At 46.1% G+C, this 21789-nt stretch overlaps 1 protein-coding gene across 1 annotated transcript; it reads left to right on the top strand.

Moving 5' to 3' along the window:
- The first annotated feature begins 7574 nt into the window (after positions 1-7574).
- Positions 7575-21542, top strand: spred2a (sprouty related EVH1 domain containing 2a). Its single transcript, XM_070915379.1, has 8 exons — positions 7575-7693; positions 11052-11190; positions 12487-12545; positions 15178-15355; positions 16279-16447; positions 17157-17221; positions 19755-19910; positions 20752-21542. Exons 1-8 carry the CDS (start codon positions 7575-7577, stop codon positions 21427-21429), a joined length of 1563 nt encoding a protein of 520 aa, XP_070771480.1. The 3' UTR covers positions 21430-21542.
- Positions 21543-21789: the final 247 nt, after the last annotated feature.

Below are 21789 nucleotides of genomic sequence, written 5' to 3'. Positions count from 1 at the left end.
TCATTAGCTCTCACACGTTTTTATGAAAACTTTATTGACAGATCAATAAATAGTAATAATATAATAACAACAATATAATAATAATAATAATAATAATAATAATAATAATAATAACTACAGTTATTCTAAATAAAGACAAAGAAATATGTGTTTTTAAAAAGAAATCATGTCAAAGTTTAAATGTGGAAGATGAAATAAACTGAAGTTCATTGACTTTGTGTTGGACACCAGCGCCCTCTAGTGTTTGTACAGTGTTAACACAGCTCTCTCATTTATTACTGATCATTACTGCAGCTAATAAGTACAGTGAATCTGAAAGAATCAACATCAGACTGAGTATTTACCAAACGTGAGCTGATCACACCTGTAACCTATGGATAATAATAATATTAATAATAATAACAACAACAACAATAATAATAATAATAATAATAATAATAATAATCCTAAAGTTGAGGGACTTTTTAAAAGCATGTCTGGTTCCACTGTCTCACCTCTTTATAAAGAGTTTATACGTTTCAACTAATGACTTCATTAAGAGTTTATAAACAATTTACTAATGATTTATAAATTAGTTGCAAGTCATTAATAAGAGCAACTGGTTGTTCTCACAGGTTGTAAAAACGGACCACTGATGACCTAAAGACCGACCTCCGCCTCTTATTGTAATCTCTGCTGCACCACCTTTAAAAGGAGCTTCACCTGAAGCAACGGAGCGCCCCCTACAGGCAGCAGTGTTTGTTACAACAGTTAACAGTCGCTCAGTTTCTTCTTCTTCTTCTTCTTCTTCTTCTTCTTCTGTCAAACTGAAAGCAGCAGCTCCGACACAAAGAGTGAAACATGAGGAGGGGGCCGCGGGTCACAAACCTGCCTCAGGTGCTCAGTTTCTTCATCGCGGCGCCACAAAGCGACGTTAAGGAGGAGCGTGACGTCACGACTTCAGCAGGCTCGAGTTACAGAGAACACCATCATCTTCTTCAACACGTCTGAGCTGCGACTCTTCGTCAGGTCAGCCTTTATATACACCACAAGATGGCCGACTCTTTGTCAATTATCCAATGAGAAGCAGACACACAGTTGTCCCGCCTCTTAAGGATGTTGCAACTGCAACACAGAAACTTCAAAATAAAAGTACATATGTATGTCTTTTAATAATAATATATTCATGGCAGTTCTTCGGGTTTTGTTCTACAGGTATTCTTCTCCACCCACATGAGAAACACGTTGAATAAAACCTTTATATTATAAAAATCGAAACATGTCACATTTTATTGATTCATTTAAAGGTTCAATTATATTTTCGGTTCATCTCGTCTCTCTGAACTAAAGTCTTCTGCACGGCTTGGAATGTAAATCTAGTGGAGAATCTCTTTTAATGTCCCCTGAAACAGTCACATCTAATGATACTAATGATCAACACCTGTAGTCAGACATGCTGTGTATCCACGGCTCAGATCGCTCAGTAGACTTTATTACGGACACATTAAAATCAGGACGTGGAGTATCTGCACCGACTGTCCAAATAAAGACACAGAATCACAGGTAAAGAGTCGCGTCTGCCATTTGTTCACCAAATAAACATCAGGCGCTGTGCATTATTGTAGTGAGAACAGCTGTGGGGCAGATGTGAAGACACGGCTGCAGTAGCATGTCTTGGCCACCAGGTGTCACTAAAACACAGTGAGTTATAAATGTGGCTGTGACAGAAGAAGAGCAGTCAGCTGCTCACAAACAGAGGGGGAAATATAAACTGGGGCTCTTATTTTGAAGAATAGTTTGCAGTAGAGAGTGAAGTATCAGACCTGAGAGTGAAGTACTATAACAGAGTAAAGTATCATAGAATATTTACAGTTGTCGTCAGAAAGTAACTCACAAGTTCACAGGTTTGATCTCCATGAGAACAACTGGACTGTACTACTACTACTACTACTACTAGTAGTACTACTAGTACTACTGTCACCACTACACAACTGCTACTACTACCCATGGTGGAAGAAGTATTCAGATCATTAATTTAAGTAAATGTAGCAATACTACAAGGTAAATATACTGCAAGTAAAAGTCCTATTAAAAAAAATATATATATTAGAGCCAAAAAGAGTACTCATTGAATTATTATCTGTATTATTGGGTCAATATAACTGCTTTATAAGCTGCTCATACATTTACTATGAAAACTGTAGTCTACAGAGTATCTATCACTCCAACTCCAGAAGTATAAAGTAGAATAGTACCACAAAACTGCACTTAAGTACAGTACTTGCATAAATGTACTTACTTTTATTCCACCACTGTTAGTGCCACTACTGCTACAGTACTACTATTACAACCACAACTACTACTACTACTATTGCAAATACCACTACACTACTACAACTATTAGTGTCACTACTACTACTACTACTATTGTTATTACTATTAGTACTGATGCTACTTCCACTACTACTGTACTAATACTACTACATCACTATTCCATCTAGTACTATCACTCATACTACTACTACAACTTCTACTACTCTCATCACTGCTGTTACTAATACTGCCTGCTAGTTTAACTAATTAATGATTATTATTACTAATATCGATAATAGTTATCAGCCAATCAAGTGTATTTGTCACCTGTAATCGGTGACGTCATCGTGTTGTAAAGCAGCAGGCCAATAGCTTCTTTACATTATTATTATTAGTATTATTACTAATGTTATTATATGGTAATAGCACGTGACTCTGCAGTCCTTCGGGTCTGACGTCACCCGCCCCCCTCCTCCTCCTCTTCCTCCTCTTCCTCAGTCCGCTCCGCTCTGCCTGCGCTCACTGAATCCAACATGGAGTAAGGAGGAGATGGGGCTCGTCCGGGGCCATCCTCACCGATACCAGCGCACCATTTTCGGTCACCGCATTCCAGTCCGGTCCGGCGGGGGAGGAGGTAGAGGAGGCGGCGGAGGAGGAGGAAGAAAAGGCGTAGGAGGAGGCGGAGGAGATCGGATGCGCCTCTTCGGTTGCGCTCCAGTAGCTGAGGAGTGAAAGGAGCAGAAGAAGAGGAGGAGGAGGAGGAGGAGGAGGAGGTGTTGGAGGAAGAGGGGGAGAGACGGGGACCCGAGAATACACAACGCACATCGGGATTCAAGAAGCGAGCGGAGAGCGTGAGAGAACCGGATCCGCCGCCGCGTTTGCCGCTGCCGCCGCCGCTGCCGCTGAGGGGCGAGGAAACATGAAGACACCGCGCTGTGCAGCCGCGGCGGGAGCTTATTATTACCGGAGGTGAAGCGGAAAAAAATGAGCGAGGACACGCGCCCAGACGAGTGAGTACCCCCCCCCACAGTAATAACCACCTCATCAATATTATTCTGTATTGATTGTGATCGGCTGGTTTGGCGCGCTGCCGCTGAGGTTTGTGCATTGATCTCATGGATACGGATCGGTGGTGATATGTTGTTATGGGCTCATGTGAGTATGGGGGGGGGGGGGGGGTGCAGGGGCCCTCCTCATCCTCCTCCTCATCCTCCTCCTCATCCTCCTCCTCATGGAGAGGTTGGTTTAGGTCGGACAGATTTCACAGGAAGGAGAAACGTGTGCAGCCTCCTGCAGCGGTGATACAGTCACAACAGAGAGGAGACGGGGGGGGGGGTCTGCATCATGATGGAGTCGACAGAGCAGACAGAGGAGGTTCTGCAGGGGCTGACATGCACCATCACACCGTTTCTCTGTTTCCACGAGCAAAGACCAAAGAGCGGGGGCCGGCTCCTCCACCGGGACACAGCACTGGCTCATGACCCCTTAAAATGAGGCCGCTGTGTGTTGTGACTCATCATTGGGGTGCATTAGTCTACAGGTTGTGACCGCCTCATCCAAAGGGTGATTGTTCCTTCTCATAAGAGGCCCCCGAAAGGAAAACTGATCCAAAATGCTTCAGGTTCCGTCCAGAAAATAACAATCATCCATCAAGAAATTTGCTTCGGTGTTGAGGTGCAAAACAGTCAAAATACACAAAGTAGGAGAAAATACAAGTAACCTAAAACAGAAATGTACAATAAAACGATGCTCGATACATATTGTACAGCGTGAAGAGACCGAACGATGAATAACTCACACAGCGATACAAAAACTTAAGGAGCAACGATTCCTAGAAAGTTGTCGAGTGGTCTCATCGAGCTGCTGTCTGGTCTGAACGTGGCCTCAAGGCCTCAGCATGCTTCAAATGACGCGCTTGTCGGCGTCCGACAGCATTTGTAAGTTTCCATAACCACCAGTCCGTAGATCACGGCCACTTCGCGCAGTGATTGGTGGGGGGGGGGGGGGGGGGGGTGCAGTGGTACCAACATGGAGACTTTGGACTTTTTCTCTCTACATTCGGACCAAATCCAGCGTTGTGGTGAAAACGCTTCCCATTCATTTTGAATGTGGGCCGTCAGTTTAGTCTGCGGGGGGGGTAACTGCGGGGGCGAAACCTTGAGACAGATTCAACTTTTAGAGAAACGCAACCCGACGTCGGAGCTCCAGAGCTCCACGACCACGAGCTGATCGCTGCAGCGCCGGCTCTGGAGCTCTCAACTGAACAAACGAGTGCAAGACCGAGAAAGTCTTCCAGGGGGGACGGCGTGAAAGTGTCCACCGTTATCTCCTTTTCCACAATCCTTGGCGTCCAGACGACAAAGACACAGAGTTGTTCAGGGAGGCAGTGAGGAGGAGGCCTGACCTCCTTCTGGCTTCCACCTCCAGCGTCTCCATTCAGAGCCAATGAGCCAGTTTCTTTGAAGCATAGTGAGACCTTTAGGTTTTCACTGATCCGACACGGCCCTCATGAAGTGACTCAGGGAGGGTTATAGCTCTCAGGTGAGCAGCGCTCTGTAGGTTTAAGCACACGTCATGATCATGAAGGATCTATGTCACGTGTTCATTGTCTGAACTCGGGGTCTTTTTCAGGCGTCTTGATTCTGTTTCTCGGTTGTGACAAAGATGGAAAAGCTGCAGAGTTTGAATAAACCGCTCAGAACATGTTGGCTTTGAATGCACCCACAAAGTCCTCAGCAAATCAGATCCTTTGTCCCGGGCGGAGAGCGTAGGCGGCAGGTAACCTGACGAAGCAGGCTACCTTTTCTTTTGACTGCCTCATGCTGTGCACACCCCTGCAGGTAAACACATGAGTCACACGGCGGCGTGCAGCCAGATAATCGGCTCAGCCTGTGAAATGTTTACTCAAACCGCACCAGGCTGCAGAGGGAAGCCGGCAGCAGGCGGGTGTCATCTCCACCGGGGTCACTTATTAACATCCTGTTTTTGTTCTTCCCACTTTTACAGCGTCACTGAAATCTCTCTGAACTGTCCGGCTGATAAGATCCTGACGAGAGACGCTCGGACTCGATTAAAAGGTCGACGCGCTCATCTGCGTCGGCAACAGCCGCTTTTAAATTCAAACACGTCTGTGGCATTTCTGCACTGCGCTTTCTTGTCATTTTTTCGGCCGATGTATTTGCAGATACCGTTACGTTCGTAATAAGCTAACATGGGCTCTAAAATAAACATTTGTTCTGTCCGACCACTCATACAACCAAACCTTGAGCCTCGCTTTAGGAGCTGGAGCCTCGGGGGCAGGATACCATGAACGCAGTGCGCTTTCTGGATCTAACGTCTTCTAAAAACCTTCCTTGTGTTTGCTAATATGCTCTCTGTCTATCTCTCGATGCTTCTCTAACCCCCCAGCCAAGGCTTCTCCTTCCTCTACTGTGGCTTTCACTGTCCGTCACTTCAGGCGAACACGCTCTGGACTGGTCAAACGGTCCAGCAGTCAAATTCACACGACGCAAAAAAAACCATCCTCTTTATGATTCTGTAATGAAACGGGAGCTGTTTTCTACTCCGGTCAGATATGTAAAAGTACTGCAAACACACAAAAGTACCTGAATAAAAGAAGTGAAAATGTCGCAGAGAGAGACGAGAGACTCTTTGGACTGTATCTGTGAATAGCGTAAAGTCCTCGAAGTTTGAGAACTGAACCCAGAACAGCAGCAGCAGCTCTGAGGCTTCACCAGCGGGCCCCCTGCTCTGACCCCCCTGCGCTGTAGTTTTCACTGTTTACGGTGGAGGATTCTGGGTTTCATCGGTCTGTGAGGGACTGAAACTCTCCCCTGCTCCTCTCCAGAGGTGTTTTTGTGGGGGTTGTTTTCTATTGATCGGGCAAACCGATGCCCCCGAACTAGCCAACAGAGAGCTGTCGATAATGCCAGAGGGGAGGGGGTTGAAAATGACATTGAGGAAAGGTCAGCAGGCAGCAGTGTCCCCGGTTCTCCGGCCCCACCCACAGGACTACATCGATTTTATATCAGTGCTGACCTCCATCTGAGCTGCTGGTGCCCAGCGAGTCCAGCTGAGGCGGCTCCGGCGGTCGTACAAACAGGGCTGGACGATAAGTCAGCGTTATCGTTTACCTTCTTTCTGCTGCGATTAAACACAAATAAAATGAGTTATTAAAGTTTCAGTTCAACAGGAGTTCTGTCTGATCAGTGGTCCACAAGTCAAAGTCAATTTAAACTATTCATCAAAGGTGCAGACTTGCAGACAGATGTTACAGCAGCTTCATCAGCTCATGGAACCTGCTGGTCACAGACCTGCACCGTAGCTGCTCAAGCTAACGTTAGCTTCTCCTCGAAGGCTTCACGGAGCCGAAGTACTGACGACTCTCTCACGTGTTTAACTGAAAGACTCTTCGTTCAGTCTTGTTTTAGTGGCGGAGAAATCAGGGGAAGCCCAGCACCTGACAACGTGTAAAACCAGCCCCCGACATTGTCTGACAGGTGCCATTTCATACTAAAACCCTGTGTTTGACCTGTCCAGGACACTGTCAGAAGTGAATACCCACAGCTGCAGTAGGACAGTGCAGTATATTACATAATCTTTGTCCTTAAGAAAAATCAAACTGTTTTTGATGACAGTTTTGTGACTTTCTCCTCGTTTGACACATCGACGCGACTGTTTATGAGTTGTAAACATTAATATGTGTTTTACCTCCTGATCTGTGTACACAGAATATATCGTTTCTTAGTTTGCAGAAGAAACTGACCTTTACCTAACAGTTCTTTGTACGTGTTTGTTACGTGTGAACAACATCTCAATGACTTTATATCAGTGTAAAGCAGGTTGACGTGATGTTAAAGTGTCTAAAAACGCTCTTTTCAACCAGATTTAACCTGGTTTTAACCAAATCATCCAGATGTTTTTGACCTACAAATCAGTACTTGCTGGGATTATTTTAGCATCCCACACGTGTCTGATCGCTGCACTCCTCCAAACTCTTCTGGGATTAACCGAGCCGCTGAACTCCACCTTCGCCTGGAAGTTTCATGTCACCGTCACAGCGTCCGACAGCGTGACGCGACTAATGGACGATGGATTTCCTTTAGGGTCGATTCTGTTGAGCCTGCGGATCGACTTCACCGCCGCTCACGTTTTACACATCCGGTGACCAAAAACCTCTAAAACCTTAAAACACCAGCCAGCTGGAGGTCAGCGAGGGCGCCACGGTCGACGTGGTGAACGTACAGTACGTCTTCGTGAGGGGCGAGCGAGGGAGGGAAGACATGGAGAAGTTCGGCAGAGAGCGAGCCAAACGCCGTCTGCTGCTGCTCTCTGCTGATCCAGACCTCCACGCTGATGATGGTGATGATGATGATGATGATGTCATGAGCCCGGACGGACTGTGTGTGTGATTGACAACACGTGTGATCCTGTGGGAGCATTATGTGTAGTGTGTGTGTGTGTGTTTGTCTTTCTTGATGATGGAGCAAACAGACCACCAGAGGCTGTTATCTGCATCTCTGGTCAGCTCCCACAGATGTGTGTGTGTGTGTGTGTGTGTGTCATGCTGTTTGTTTAAGTGCATCCACACACTGTTGTTAAAGTGCTCTAAGCAGCCATTTCATTACTGTGTCCTCTGAGGACGAGGCTGTTTGAGGGCAGGGATGTCCGACTATGTGAAGCCTGTTTCCACCGCGGGAACCAAGGAAACGTCTTTAGGCTCTCAGGAACCTTAACTGGAGGAACCAGGAACTTAATTTAGTCCCTGCTGTGGGGGCAGTAGTCTCTGATGGGCCAGGAACTACCGGGGTGGAGTTTGCGGCGCTGGACGTCAGGCTGCTTTAAACTCACTGGAGTCAGTGTTAGAAAGACGTTTGGACATCTCTTGTGATGTCAGTTGCGAGAGAGAGACGGGCAGGTGATGACTTCAGATTCATTTGATCCATTAACGGTCCAAATCTTAAAGTGTCCCCAGTTTAGTTCCTGTGTCTCTTTAGTTTCTTGCTCCTGCAGCTCTGGTCCTGTCAGATCACTGACCCCCCCCCCCCCCCCCCCTCCTCCTGAAATCTGAGTCATCCGGCAGCCATCGCCGCTGAAGCTTCCAGGCAGCCGCTGGTTTCACTTTCAGTTTTTTTGTTTCTATGAAAACCAACTCGCAGAGACTGGAAACTGCTGGAGACAAATAATTCACCACAGTCAGCGTCAGATTGTCTCCATCTCTTTTGTCAAAGTCGGGTGGTGGTTGGTGGAGGTGGTTGGTGGTTGGTGGAGGTGCCTTGCAAAGCAGCTGAGTCAGCAACTGAAACCTGTCGCATTCATGAAGCATTTTGTTGGAAATTAAAACAATTATTATGTGAATGATATCATCTGTGTGTGTGTGTGTGTGTGCGTGTGTGTGTGTGTGTGTGTGTGTGCGTGTGCGTGTGTGTGTGTGTGTGTGTGTGCGTGTGTGTGTGCGCAGGTATGAGTGGGTGGGTCAACATGGGTCATGCGTGTGTGTGCTAGCAGGCTTTGAGTTCATGTGTGTTGGCCTGAATGACTCAGGTGTGATTAAGTCGGTCTTATCGCAGCTAGTTTGAAGAGCTGATCTCAGAGCTGTTTTATCTAAATGATCCTGTTTCATCTGCAGCTTCTCATCTCAACCGAACGCACACGATTGTTTAAGTTCTGACGTTTTTATTTTCCCTTTATTTATATCATTGCGGCCGAGTGGACGGGTTTCATGCTATTCAAAACTAGCTGCTGTTATTAATCACGCAGGTCATAACTACACGTTAAAATAGTCATTGAGAGTCTGTTAACGTGTCTAAAAACGCTGGTTTTAACCAGATCATCCAGATGTTACCTAACAGTGTTAGTCACTGTATTATCACGGCTGTTACCTCAACCTTTGGTATCATATAATATCATTGTAGTAATAATAATAATCTTTATTGTCCACAAAGGTGGAATTTGCCTTCACATCACAGTGAATCAGCGGACACAGTTCCAGTGTGAACGGGGTTCAGTTTAGGTCAGTTTAGTTCAGTTTAGTTCAGTTTAGGTCAGTTTAGTTCAGTTTAGTTCAGACATCCCATAATTTCATATCCACACAGTGATCAGAACGCAGGTCAGTGTTTGTGCTCGTCAGTCGGAGGACGGACGCCTTCAGAAACACTGTCTTGTCGTTTCCTTGAATTGCCAGCGCAGCTCTTTGGTGCATTTCTGATCTGAAGCTGTTAGTCAGCGACTTTCTCTTCCTGTCAGTCAGTGTGAGGAAACATCTGGCACATAAAAACAAGCTGGTGTCTGATGGACAGAGGAGTTACTGTAAGGCTGACTGTACCGATATCCGACTGCTCGTTTATCTGCTTTCCGTCTGATCAATAAAAGAAGCGTTTCACCTTAAAGTTTACCGCAGCATCACTCCGTCTGTAACTGTTTGACAGTGGCTCAAAGAGCGTTACCCTTCATGCAAACGTCCAGACTGCCAGATCGTCCCACAGTCAATGAATTTACAGTTCATTTCAAAATCAACACACTGTTTTCTTTCTGGGTGCTTTATTTGTCCAGACTGCTGCAACACATAGAAGGACAGTAAGACAGTTATTTTATTCCAGCTTCACAAGTCCCTCCATAACTACAGCTGCTACTAGTACTAATGGTGCTACCACTGTTACTAAAAAACACCATTATCCCCTCGCAAACGCTTAAAATTACCATAGCAACCACCTAGTAACAAATGGGTAGCTGCCTGGAGCACATTTGCAGATACCTGGAATATCCTAGCAACAGCATCTGCAATGCCCTAGCAACCAACACCCCTAAGGCAACACCTAACAACCACTTGAACCGCAACAGAATGATGCCTCCACAAGCACTTCAAATGAAACTGATGAAAAAAATAAATTTAACAGAGATGATTTAAAAAGGTAGAATTATATTAGTGTTATTCTCTGGCCTGCAGGGGGAGCCGTCCCGAGCTAATGGCAGCTTTCATTAGTGATGTTGGATGTTGGTCAGAATATTGAAAATGTCTTAATCAGGGATGTCAACGGTCTGTCGGCCTGTAGGTTAATTTCATACACACTCAGCTAACAGCTTGGCTAGCTAGCAGCCTGAAGTTAAAATTAAACGGCACAAACGAAGCTTGGCGTGGGACCGTTTCCTCCGGAAGGGCAACAAGGTCAAATGTAAATTGTGTGATGCTACTCTTCATTTTAGTAGTATACTAACGCTATGCTAATGTACCACATTAAGAACAAGCGCTCGCAGCCAAAGATCACGTCGCTACTAGCCGGGGGGAGAAAGTGTGATGCACGTGTGCAGAGTGACTGCGACCGACATGCTGCCGGTCAGTGTGGCAGAAAGAGCTAACGTTAGTCCATCGGGAGCTACGGTGACTAAACGCATTGAAAAAACACTTTGAGGAGATGAAGGATGAGCGAAAAAGCCAAGCTAGCCAAGGCGGACAAGCTAGCTCTGACCGCCACCTCCTGAACAGCTCCGGAAAGCTAACGTCACATGACAGTTAGCTGCCGCCTCCAGTCCAGCGTGCTGCTCACTCAGAGACGACCTCGTCTGCGTCACGATGAGGCGGTTAGTTACCGGTTAGTTACCGGTTAATGGGTGTCGGCTGCAAAATTAACCAAAACTGACATCGCTAGTCTTAATGCATTTCTTACTTGGCTTCCAGAAACCTCCAGAGACTGAATGTCTGAGTCACTTGGTTTGATATCAGAAATATACGATTATACAGCAAACATGAACCTGTGTGTCAGGAAACCTGTTCAAACTCCTGTCATCATCATCATCATCATCATCATCATCATCATCATCATCAGTGTTTGTTTCAGAGATGAGACTGGACTGGAGAGAGATGGATGGATGGATGACATCACCACAGCTGCCCGGGTGGAGGTGGGCGTTGAGCATTATAAACCTTTGACCTTCTCTTTATGAGCCTGACAGCACGGACACACCTGGAACACACACACACACACACACACACACACACACACACACACTCCTGATAAGAGAAGTCCTCCCACTAACTTTCAACCTACATTTTCTAACCTGGAAAGACCTTCAGGAGGATGTGATGTGTGTGTTGTGATATTATATAACATTGCCTGGGATAAGACGTCAGGAACATGTCCTCACTGCAGCTTTTACACACATTACAGTCGCTTGTATTTTATGCAGAAAGATCAGAAATCAGAATCTTCCAGCTCTTTTTCAATATGAGGATCTGATGCTTTTCCATTTTGTAACATCTCAAAGTGAACATCTTGTAGTTTTGGACGGTTGGTCGGACGTATGTTTTTATTCATGCTAGCGTCTGTAGTCTATAGCGCTGATACTCGTGTGCGACGTCTCCTAGCGGACGCATGTTGTCGTGTCGTGTGTGGATTTTGACCAAATATCCTGTAAAGCTAATGGCATTCCCATCAGCCTCAGCTGTACTTTGTGCTTAGTGCTAATTATGTTAGCGTGCTAAAGTAAGATTGTGAATATGGTACCTGCATCAGCATGTGGATGTTAGCATTTAGCTCAAAGCTACGTCTAAGGACAGCCTCACAGAGACTCTCTGTCCTCTGGCTGATCGTCACGTTCTCCCTTCAGTTTCAGTCGGTGTTTGCTGGATGATCGGTCAACTCTTTCAGTGAGACGTCACAACAAAATGAAACAGTCCAAAGTGTCAAACAGTAAAGTGTGGACCGGCACTCAGGTTGAAGGTGAAGCTGAACTGTACGGATGTTAGCCTGTTAGCTATTAGCTAGCTAGAAACAGCTGTGATCTCCAGGAACTCTCTCTGCATGTTTAGCTGAGGCAGCTTGAAACTTTTCACTCAGATCAAAACATTTTCACGTTCACGTTGTCTCATCATCGAACCACTGATGTGTGTCCGTGTCCACTGACTTTAGGCCACCTTAATCTCCATGAACAGACGTATGCAGAGTCTGTAGGCAAGGGACAAGAAGTCGCTACCAGAAGCGTTCTGGTTTCTGTTTTTGTAGTTTTGACCACGTTTGAGAGGGCTTTGGTCGCGTGCAGGTAACCAGTCTGTGTTGAGAGCTAAAGAGGCTGAATGCTTTGGCCGAAATGCAATCTCAGAACCAGAGATTCTGACTGAACTGTGATTAGAGGAAGTCTTTACCCAGATATCCGTTATCTGGCCTATAGGCACCACCTAAATTCAATATATAATATCAGAATAATAAAGGACAGAAACGCTGGACAAAAGTACAAAAGAACAAAGACCCAAGACCCGATTTCGTGGCCAGTAGCTGCAGAGATGATCTCACCAACCGACTGACCGGAGCCGCCGATCCAAAGACGCCGACTGCAGAAAGACTGAGAAACTGTGACCAAACAGGAAATGTTTCATTTCACATCATCAGTCATTTTGTAAGTGAAGGTGTCACTGTTTGCAAATGGAGGATCTCTCATTTTGGAACCAAACTCAGTATATAGTCCCTTCTGTGTGTGTGTGTGTGTGTGTGTGTGTGTGTGTGTGTGTGTGTGTGTCACTGCACGCTGCCGGCAAATGCAGTGATGACTCATGCTAGAGACACACACACACACACACACACACACACACACACACACAAGCACCATCTGTTTGACAGGCAGGCTGAATCACACGGCAGAGGGAAGCAGTGTGTGTGTGTGTGTGTGTGTGTGTGTGTGTGTGTGTGTGTGTGTGTGTGAGGCTGGAGACGAGGCAGGCAGCATCTCCCGCCTCTCCGGCCCGTTAGGATGTGGCCTCGTCGTCGTCGTCGGCGCGCGGCAGCACAGCTCGACAACCTGTCGTCAACGGAGACCGCCGTGACACTGTGACCGTGGAAACAGGATGTTGGAGAGATGTCGGAGCACAAAAGGCAAGACGGAGAGAGAGAGAGAGTGTTTTTGTTTATTTTTATTTTTTAATCTCAGCCTTCATTTTCTTTTTTCTTTTTGTATTTTGCCTCGACGCTGCCGTGCTTCATCATGTGAAGACTCAGTCTCAGACGGGCGATGGACTGGTTTTGTTTTGGTTTTCTGTGTGTGTGTGTGTGTGTGTGTGTGTGTGTGTGTGTGTTCAGTAAAGAACACTGATTTGCGGGCTGCAGATGCTGCTGGTGTTATCAGTGCGACGCATTCTCATTGGACGACACCACTGACATGAACCTGCTCACCACTGGTCGGTCCAGTCCGGGGTTTCTCCATCATTTCCCACCTGTGGCGCCATTTTAAGGTCCCAAAATTGTCATGTGTCAACCTCAGAGATGTCAATAAGTCTTGGCTCACAGATTCAAACTCGTATCTCCGACTCGTCCAACGTATTATCAAGCTGTTAATGTTATTACAGTGTAATAATTAAGCTCTTTAATTTAGCTCAATTTAACCAGGAGGCTGGTGTGAAGGTGTGTTCTGTTATAGTTTCTGCTGCTAACTGAAATGTTATTCATTAGATGTTTGCAGATGGTATTTTGTATATTTATTTAAATCACACATACAATACGTGTTGTCTACAGTCAGTTTATTTGCTGTTTATTTGTATGGGGACGAGTGTGTAGCATAAATCAATGCCACACACCACAGCATGTGTAGACTAAGCTAATTAGCATTGCCCGTCCCTGGAAATACATACGACTCAACAACACGTACACAAGAGACAATACGTTAGTACAGGGACGTACATTAAAAACACAGAACTCAACAAAAAAGTATAGACAAAACAAACTAATACAGTAAAACACCATAAAACAAGAAGCACCAGATCCAGATCCCTCATGACTACAGGACTGGTCCCTCTTCAAAAACTGTTTGTTTGTGTTTAAAAGGATCCCAGTCAGGATCCAGTTTGAGTTCTGTTGGTAAGGAACTCCACATGTTGATGCTCTGAGCCTGGTTCTGTAGTTTAAGAAGAGCAAATTTAATCTAATTATCTTATCGGCGTCCTGTTTCAGCAGCTCATGTTGGAGGGAAATCTGTGAAATAAAACAAACCTTTGGTGGAATACATGTGAAGAAAAGTCTTGTTGGATAACAAACAGGACGCTCCTGCTCACTGTTGGACTTTCAGTGGTTTTACCAAATAATCTGAACTCAAGGTCCACTTACAGGCTTGTTTCCAGAGCTTTCAGTTTCTCGTAGACATGAGATGAACTTACTAACTCCAAAGCGAGAAAGCGGCCCTTGAGTTCTTCAATCAAACTACCATGAACCTTGACTGTATGTTTGGAGTCGAGTGTGTGCTGATCAGGTTTTAAAAAGCGTCACAGAGCTCCGATGTGTTTTACATGGATTCATCCGACTGCCTCTTCGTCTCTGCAGGACGTCCAGTTTATTCAAGTGACCACATTCACTATGATTTTACAAATATGGCCTGAATCTGAATCAAAGCTTGTGACAACGTTAAAGTGTGATGACGGTGTCTGAGTGAATGACCTCTCCATCTGTCTTTGCTGTTTAAACATTGTTTTTTTTTTTTACCACCAGCTGTTATGATACAACAGGTAGCTGCAGAATGAAAGCAGGCGATGCGTCTTCATCCTAAACTGCACGTGCAGCTCTTAGTTTGAGGCGTTGGAGGGTTTATAGCTTCAGCGTCAGTTGCCTGTCAGTTATTGCAGAAATATGATTTAAAAACGAACCGTCTGCGTTGTTTAACACTTGTATCCTTCCTACATTAGTCAATATTTGCTCTTCCTTCTGCAGCAGTGCTCTCCTGGAGCTTACTGTTTGTCGTGACCATTTCTTTGTGCGTTTGAACCTTTCTGAACAACGTTTTGTGTCTTGATCAAACTTATTATTATGATGCTATGCTGCTGTTTAGAGCTTTGTCTTCATCCCAGAAACTGTGGTATAACAGCGTGTTGTACCTCCTCCTCCTAACTGATTGTCTCCCTCTGCTCTGCTGCAGTGACAGCTACATTGTGCGCGTCAAAGCGGTGGTGATGACCAGAGACGATTCGAGCGGCGGCTGGTTGGCGCAGGACGGCTGCCTGAGCAGAGTGGGCGTGTGCAGGCTGCTGTCGACCGAGCTGCTGGGACGCAACACCTTCCTCATCCACGGAGAACGGCTCAAAGACAAGCAGGTCGGCCCGGCAGCTCTTCATGTCAATAAAGAGAATAACCTGTTTCCTTGGCGGCTCGGTGCTGTCCAGATATCACCTGTCAATCAAAGAGTTTGGGAGGGATTCTTTCTTTGTCTTTCCTGTTGCTGGCTGTCGCTGCTTATTGCAGCCACATATCTTACACACATACAAAGCAAGTGTATCAGTAATCACTGTTAATTAGTTGAGGATGAGGAACTCAGAAAAAGTCCACTAAACTAATCACAACGCATATTAACAACGTGTTTTACCACAATTTCAAAAATGTGTTCCAAATGTTTTTTGGAATTTCCTCAGAAGAAATCCAGCCACAAAACTAACTGTGTGTTTGATGAAAGTCCCCGAAAAGTATAAATAAGATCGTTCAACCTGAAGAAACTGATATTATATATGTATATAGATATAATGAATGATAAACTGCACACATTCACTTAATGAAAGCGTGAATAAATCAAATGTTTCAGAAACACCAACATATCATCAGTTCTCTCGTGTGCTGCATGTAATAAGAGCTGTGTCCTGTTAATGCGTTCTTCATGTGAAACCATGAGCTCAGTTTATTATCAAAAGAGCTACGTTACCCCAAAGAGACATTGGTCCAGTCTCAAGCTTTTGACTTTACCTAAAAACCACCATCAGGAGCAGTTTGGTGAGTTTTGGAAATACATATAAAGCCAATAAATACCAGATATGATGTCGCCTGCACAGCTCGTGAGAAAGAACGAGACATTTCAACACCACATAAACATCAGCACATAACATTCAAAGTGAGTACCTTCGAGGCTTTTAGAACACTGTTCAAGGTCTAAAAGTGTATTAATCTGACATATAATTAATTTCTGGATTCACAGGTCAATGTCTGTTTCTACTGTATCACCTCGTTTGTCTGATGTGACTCTTTCCAGGTGATTCTGGAGTGTTTCTTAAAGAAGGATCTGGTCTACACGAAGGCCACGCCGACTTTCCACCACTGGAAGGTGGACAACAGAAAGTGTGGTCTGACCTTCCAGAGTCCGGCCGACGCCAGAGCCTTCGACCGCGGGGTGAGGAAGGCCTTGGAGGACCTGACAGAAGGTACGCCTGCTGTAGCTGAGAGGTCACGACGTCTCACAGCTGACGGTCCTAAAGGGTTTGGAGGAACCCATTTATCCTGAAAAAGGCTCTAAAGGACCAATTTAGAAGCTAAAACTCACTCCTGCTTACAGAAAAGTATAAAACGATGTTGTGTTTGTTTACACACGCTACTGCAAACTACAGAATTAAATTAATATGATAATATGAGCTCAGAGCTCAGAGAGGATTCAGCCAATTCATTGTTTGTCAGACAAACTGAATCCTTATCATGAAGCTTCTGGCTTCGAACAAACCCCAGCTGACTCCTGGATGTGTTAGCTTGTGTTAGCTTGTTAGCTAACAAGATACAACATGTCACTGGGTCAACTTTGAAGTTGTTGGAAGGAAGGTGGATTGTTTTTCCCCTTGGGTGAAGCTAACAGTTTCCCCCTGCTTCCAGTCATTGTGCTAAGCTAGGCTAAACACGTCCTGGACCTATCTCTGTACTATAGATGAAAGACAAGAAACAAGCTTATGTCCTTTAAGATGACCACCTTGTTGCAAAGAGTCGGGTAGCATTAGAGCTCTGCACGGGCCAAAACCGAGACCCGAACCTGCATCTCTAAAGCCAGGACCAACTAACCTGAACTGGTATTTAAGACCCAACCCACAGCCATATTTTTGCGTTAAAAGAAGTCGCCTCAGTCTGATCCTCCTGTGTGTTCTCCAGGGTCGACCACGTCCTCATCAACGCTGCAGAATGAGGCGGAGCTCGGCGATGATGACGTCTTCACGGTGAGAAACTCATGACCAGGATCTGCTGCCGCTCCTGCATGTCGCTTTAACAGGACGAATGTTTACATATGTGGGATTTTATAGGATTCACATTCCTGGATCGTTTGATAGTCTGTTTTGTATCATGAGGAGAACAGGGAGGGGCTGGTCTGTGTTGCTTTGGGTTCAGACGGGAGATGCTGTGTGTGTGTGTGTGTGTGTGTGTGTGTGTGTGTGTGTGTGTGTGTGTGTGTGTGTGTGTGTGTGTGTGTTGGGCTTTGGGGAGTGTCAGACAGGAAGCATGAAGGACAGGAGGGGTTTGGTATCCTGTGGTGTTTTTGAGCAGACACATGTCGCCGTCCTGTTTAGGGTTTGGTTTTGTCACACACACACACACACACACACACACACACACACACACCCATGCATGTTTGCTGGCACGTTCCAGCCTTAATTGAAAGTTTTGACAAATACAGTTATTCATGAGAGGAGATGACGGACGTCAGTCTCATGTCTTTGTTAAGTACGAGCTGGAGTCAGGTCGAGGTTAGCTTAGCTTAGCATAAAGACTGGAAGCAGAGGGAAACAGCTAGCCTGACTCTGGAGGAGTTCAAAAAGCTAATATATCTTTGTCAGATGACTCCCTTCTTTATGCTGCATGTAGTGCATTAAAAGATTCTGTCCCCTCCACCTCCATCCTCAGTCTGATGAAGGGACCAGGTCCAGGTCCTGCTCTCTGCTTCCCTTTTCAGTCGAGTTTTTCCATCTTCCCAGTGGTTTCAAAGAAAAAGGGTGTATTGTTTCTGCAGGATGTCCAGTGCTGGAGAGGAGAGTCTGACCTGTCAGCAATCCATCACTGAGCTGCCTGTTTACATAGCTGGCCTCATTTAGAGGAGAGCCGGGCTGACGGAGGCTGCAGATCATTCCCATCCGTCCTGTCTGCATGTCTGAAGTCCTGAGGAGGAGGAAGAGGACGCGGGTCTGAGGCGCTGAGGAGGCTCGGAGGACAATGAGGATGAGGAGTAAATAAACCCCTCCCTGTCATGATGCAGCGCTTCCTCTGGAGGCCCCTGAATAACGGAGGGGATCTGGACGAACTGTCGGAAGACAGTGGGAGTATAAATGATGTAGTTGTGTAACTATGGAGGTTTTGAGCGCTGAACTACAGCAATGTGACAATATTTGTACACAGAATTTGCCATGCTACATAGTTTTAAATGAAGGTATTATTCTGTCATTTTATCTATTTCATGCAATTCAATGTGTTCTCATACACTAAAGCTGACATGTGGTGGCCATCCACCCAATCAGGACTAGTTAACTGAGGACGGCAGCTGTGGTCGACTAAAACTTTTGAGGTAATGAAATATCTCGACACCTGCTGCCCAGACTGAAATGAAATTGGCTGTTGATTTTCATGGTCCTCAGACGTTTTGGACAACCTGAAGAGTTGAACACCCAACTGAATGTGTCTGAAGTGTCTTTCAGTGTCTACGCTTGAAAAACCTGCCGTCATAGAGAGCGAGTGAGGCGCAGGGACTCGTACAGATAACACTTTCAGACAGTCTCTCCTCCAATCCCCACAAATCAACATTCATGCTGCTGCAGTCGGTGCTCCGTGCAGCCAAAACTAACCCAGAAATGTGAGGAGGCAGTTTATTCACTTTGCTGTGAAGTCCGGCAGGTTCTTCAGGTCCTCGGTTTTCTGGTGTTTCAGGAAGTCTTCTTGTGCGACCCGAGCGGGCCACATGAAAGCTCCAGCTCGCGTCGACCCTGAAGGTGACGCAACCCGACACACTGAGCGCTCACAGGGCCGCGAGGCCGCGAGGCCGGCCTGGGATTCATTTAGCACAGATCCAATAAAAACACAAAGACTTTATCCTCCTTTGGTTCTGGAGGTCTTTTATTTCCCCGCTTGTTCTTGACTAATTGCACACAGAAGTCTGGTGGAGGGTCAGAACACATCGAAGTGAAGCTCAGGTGTCACAGAACAATTCACAGATTAAACCAAGCTCTTCTTCAGTGTTTGATGTGTTAACTTCTCAGGTGGAGGTGGAGACACGGAGTCATCAGTCAAGAGGAACTTTGTTTTGTTAGCAGATGTTGGCAGTTAGCATTACAGTTGTTTCAGAACAGTTTTCCTCCTCCTGGGCTAACTTAGGCCCTTTTCACACTGGCACCTTTTAGCCCCATGTTTAGTCGATATTCAGGTCTGGGCTAACCAGACTGCAAACTCTGGGCTAACAGTATATCTCATCAGGAAGTCTATTTAGTAGCTGTCCTGGAGCTTTTGATCAGATCACATGATCTACTTCTGCCTTCAAGCGCTCATAAAAATTGAAGTTTTAACATCTACAAGTCCTTTCTTGCTCACAGCAGGTGTTTTCAATCAGCTATCAAAGCACCTGCTGTGACATCACTGATTGGGGGCGTGGCCAGAGGTGCAACACACCTGAGTGTTCGAGATCATGAAGAGCGGAGCAGCTGACTGAGTGACTCTTTGACCTTCCTGCAGGCTGAGCCGTGTTCACACTGTCTCCTCTGTTTCCTCCAGACGGCCACCGACAGCTCGTCCAACTCGTCCCAGAAGAGGGAGCCGACGATGCACACACTGGCCCCGCCCAACTTCTGCGAGGCCCGTCGGCACCACTGCATCCTGGGACATTTCTACGAGCAGCACCGGCCCTCTGATCACTACTTCCTGGACCAGGTGAGGAGAGTCAGAGTGGGAGCAGATAGTAGAAGTTTCATGTCATTCCTCAGAGTTTATCAATGCACATTAGACATCACATCTAGAAGTGAGGAAGAACTCAGCATCAGGACCACCGAGTTTGACATAACTGACGTGACAATATATGTGAACCTCAGTCAGTCAGTCTGTAATCAGATGATCGTTTATTTAAATCGAACACTGTGTTAGCATCATGTTCAATGATAATCCTGGTGACACAAACAATGATAACAATTGGTCCAAAGAGGGCGCTATAAGAAGGACTCCAAATATAAAGTACACATACATAGAAGTACAGATCTATGACCCACAATACCTCTGGTTTTTGGTTTGGATCTCCTTTGACTTGAAGCTAATTTGCATTGTAAGTATTTTACATCCATGTGTACTTTCTCTCAGTCTTCTTCTTCCATTACCGCCACCTGTAGATCCGTGGAAAAGTGTGGAACCATTGTGTATCACGTCAGCGCATGTGTGTCTCAGCTACTAGAAGACAATCCTACGTCCACAGGGAACCTTTCATTTAACAAAAAGCTAAAGGAAAAAATCTGCATGGAAAGTTAAACTGAGCATCCAGGTTGCAGGATTATTTTAAATGTTGCACATCTGCAGAGCCACGTGTAGGTTTGCTGAGATTTACTTGTGGAACACACACTCATTTAAATCAACTAACCAGAAAGAGTCAATAACCCACAAGGCCTTGCCAGGAAAACAGGGGGCTGCTGCTGCTCGCAGCTGTGTTCCCCCTTGTCTGCTGACCTCATGTCCCCCTGGAGGACTAACTTATTAAACGGTTTCCATCTCCTCTGTGTCTCTGCAGGCGGTGCACATGTTCCCTCGTCACGTCAGCTTCCAGGTGGAGGAGGAAGAGATCGTTCGCATCAACCCCCGCGAGCGCACCTGGCTCACCGGCTACGAGGACTACCGCCGCGACAAACTCACCCAGCCCGACAACCTGGACGCCTACGTACACTTCGCCAAGAGCGAGCCGCCCAAACACGACTACACCTACCCTTACCCGCTGAGCTGCGACGTGCAGCGAGGCTGCGACGGCAAACCCGGTTGCCTGGAGCTGGGCAGCGGCCACAGAGCGGTGGTGACGGTGCAGCCGCGAGCTCTGCAGCCCAAAGGCAAGAGGCGGAAGGAGGACGGTGAGCGTTCGCGCTGCGTTTACTGTCAGGACATGTTCAACCACGAAGACAACTGGCGGGGCCGCTGCCAGGAAGCACCTGACCCCATTCAGACCTGCATCAGGCGGGTCAGCTTCATGTGGTGCGCGGACAGCCTGCTGTATCACTGCATGTCGGACCCGGAGGGGGATTACTCGGACCCATGCTCCTGTGACACCAGCGACGAGCGCTTCTGCCTGCGCTGGGCGGCGCTGGTGGGTCTGTCGCTGCTGGCCCCCTGCATGTGCTGCTACGCCCCCCTCAGGGCGTGCTACCGCTGCGGCGTAGCCTGTCACTGCTGCGGCGGCAAACACAAAGCTGTGGGCTGAGGCGTCGCAGGCCCCGCCCCCCTCAGAGAGACAGCCAGGACTCATGGGAGGAGGCGGGGAAACGGAGGCCGTTGTTTTTTTGTTGTTGTTGTTTGTCTCGTCTCCGATTTCCAGAAGGAGAAGAAGAAGAAGAACTTTGTCTCAACAGATGGAAAAAAAAGTTCCCTCTTGTCTTTTGTTTTTTTTGTCTTTTGTGACATTTGGGATCAAAAGGCTTCCAATTCTCACAAAGACTGAACAAAGAATATTAATTTCTATAAAGAATTATATATATATCTATATATATAGATATATAGATATATATAGATATATATGAATAATAAACAGGTACTTTATATTTTTACACTCATGTGTTGTAAA

The sequence above is a fragment of the Enoplosus armatus genome, chromosome 2 (assembly GCF_043641665.1).
Source record: "Enoplosus armatus isolate fEnoArm2 chromosome 2, fEnoArm2.hap1, whole genome shotgun sequence".
Taxonomy (NCBI): domain Eukaryota; kingdom Metazoa; phylum Chordata; class Actinopteri; order Centrarchiformes; family Enoplosidae; genus Enoplosus; species Enoplosus armatus.
This window is presented reverse-complemented; position numbering and strand designations above follow the sequence as displayed.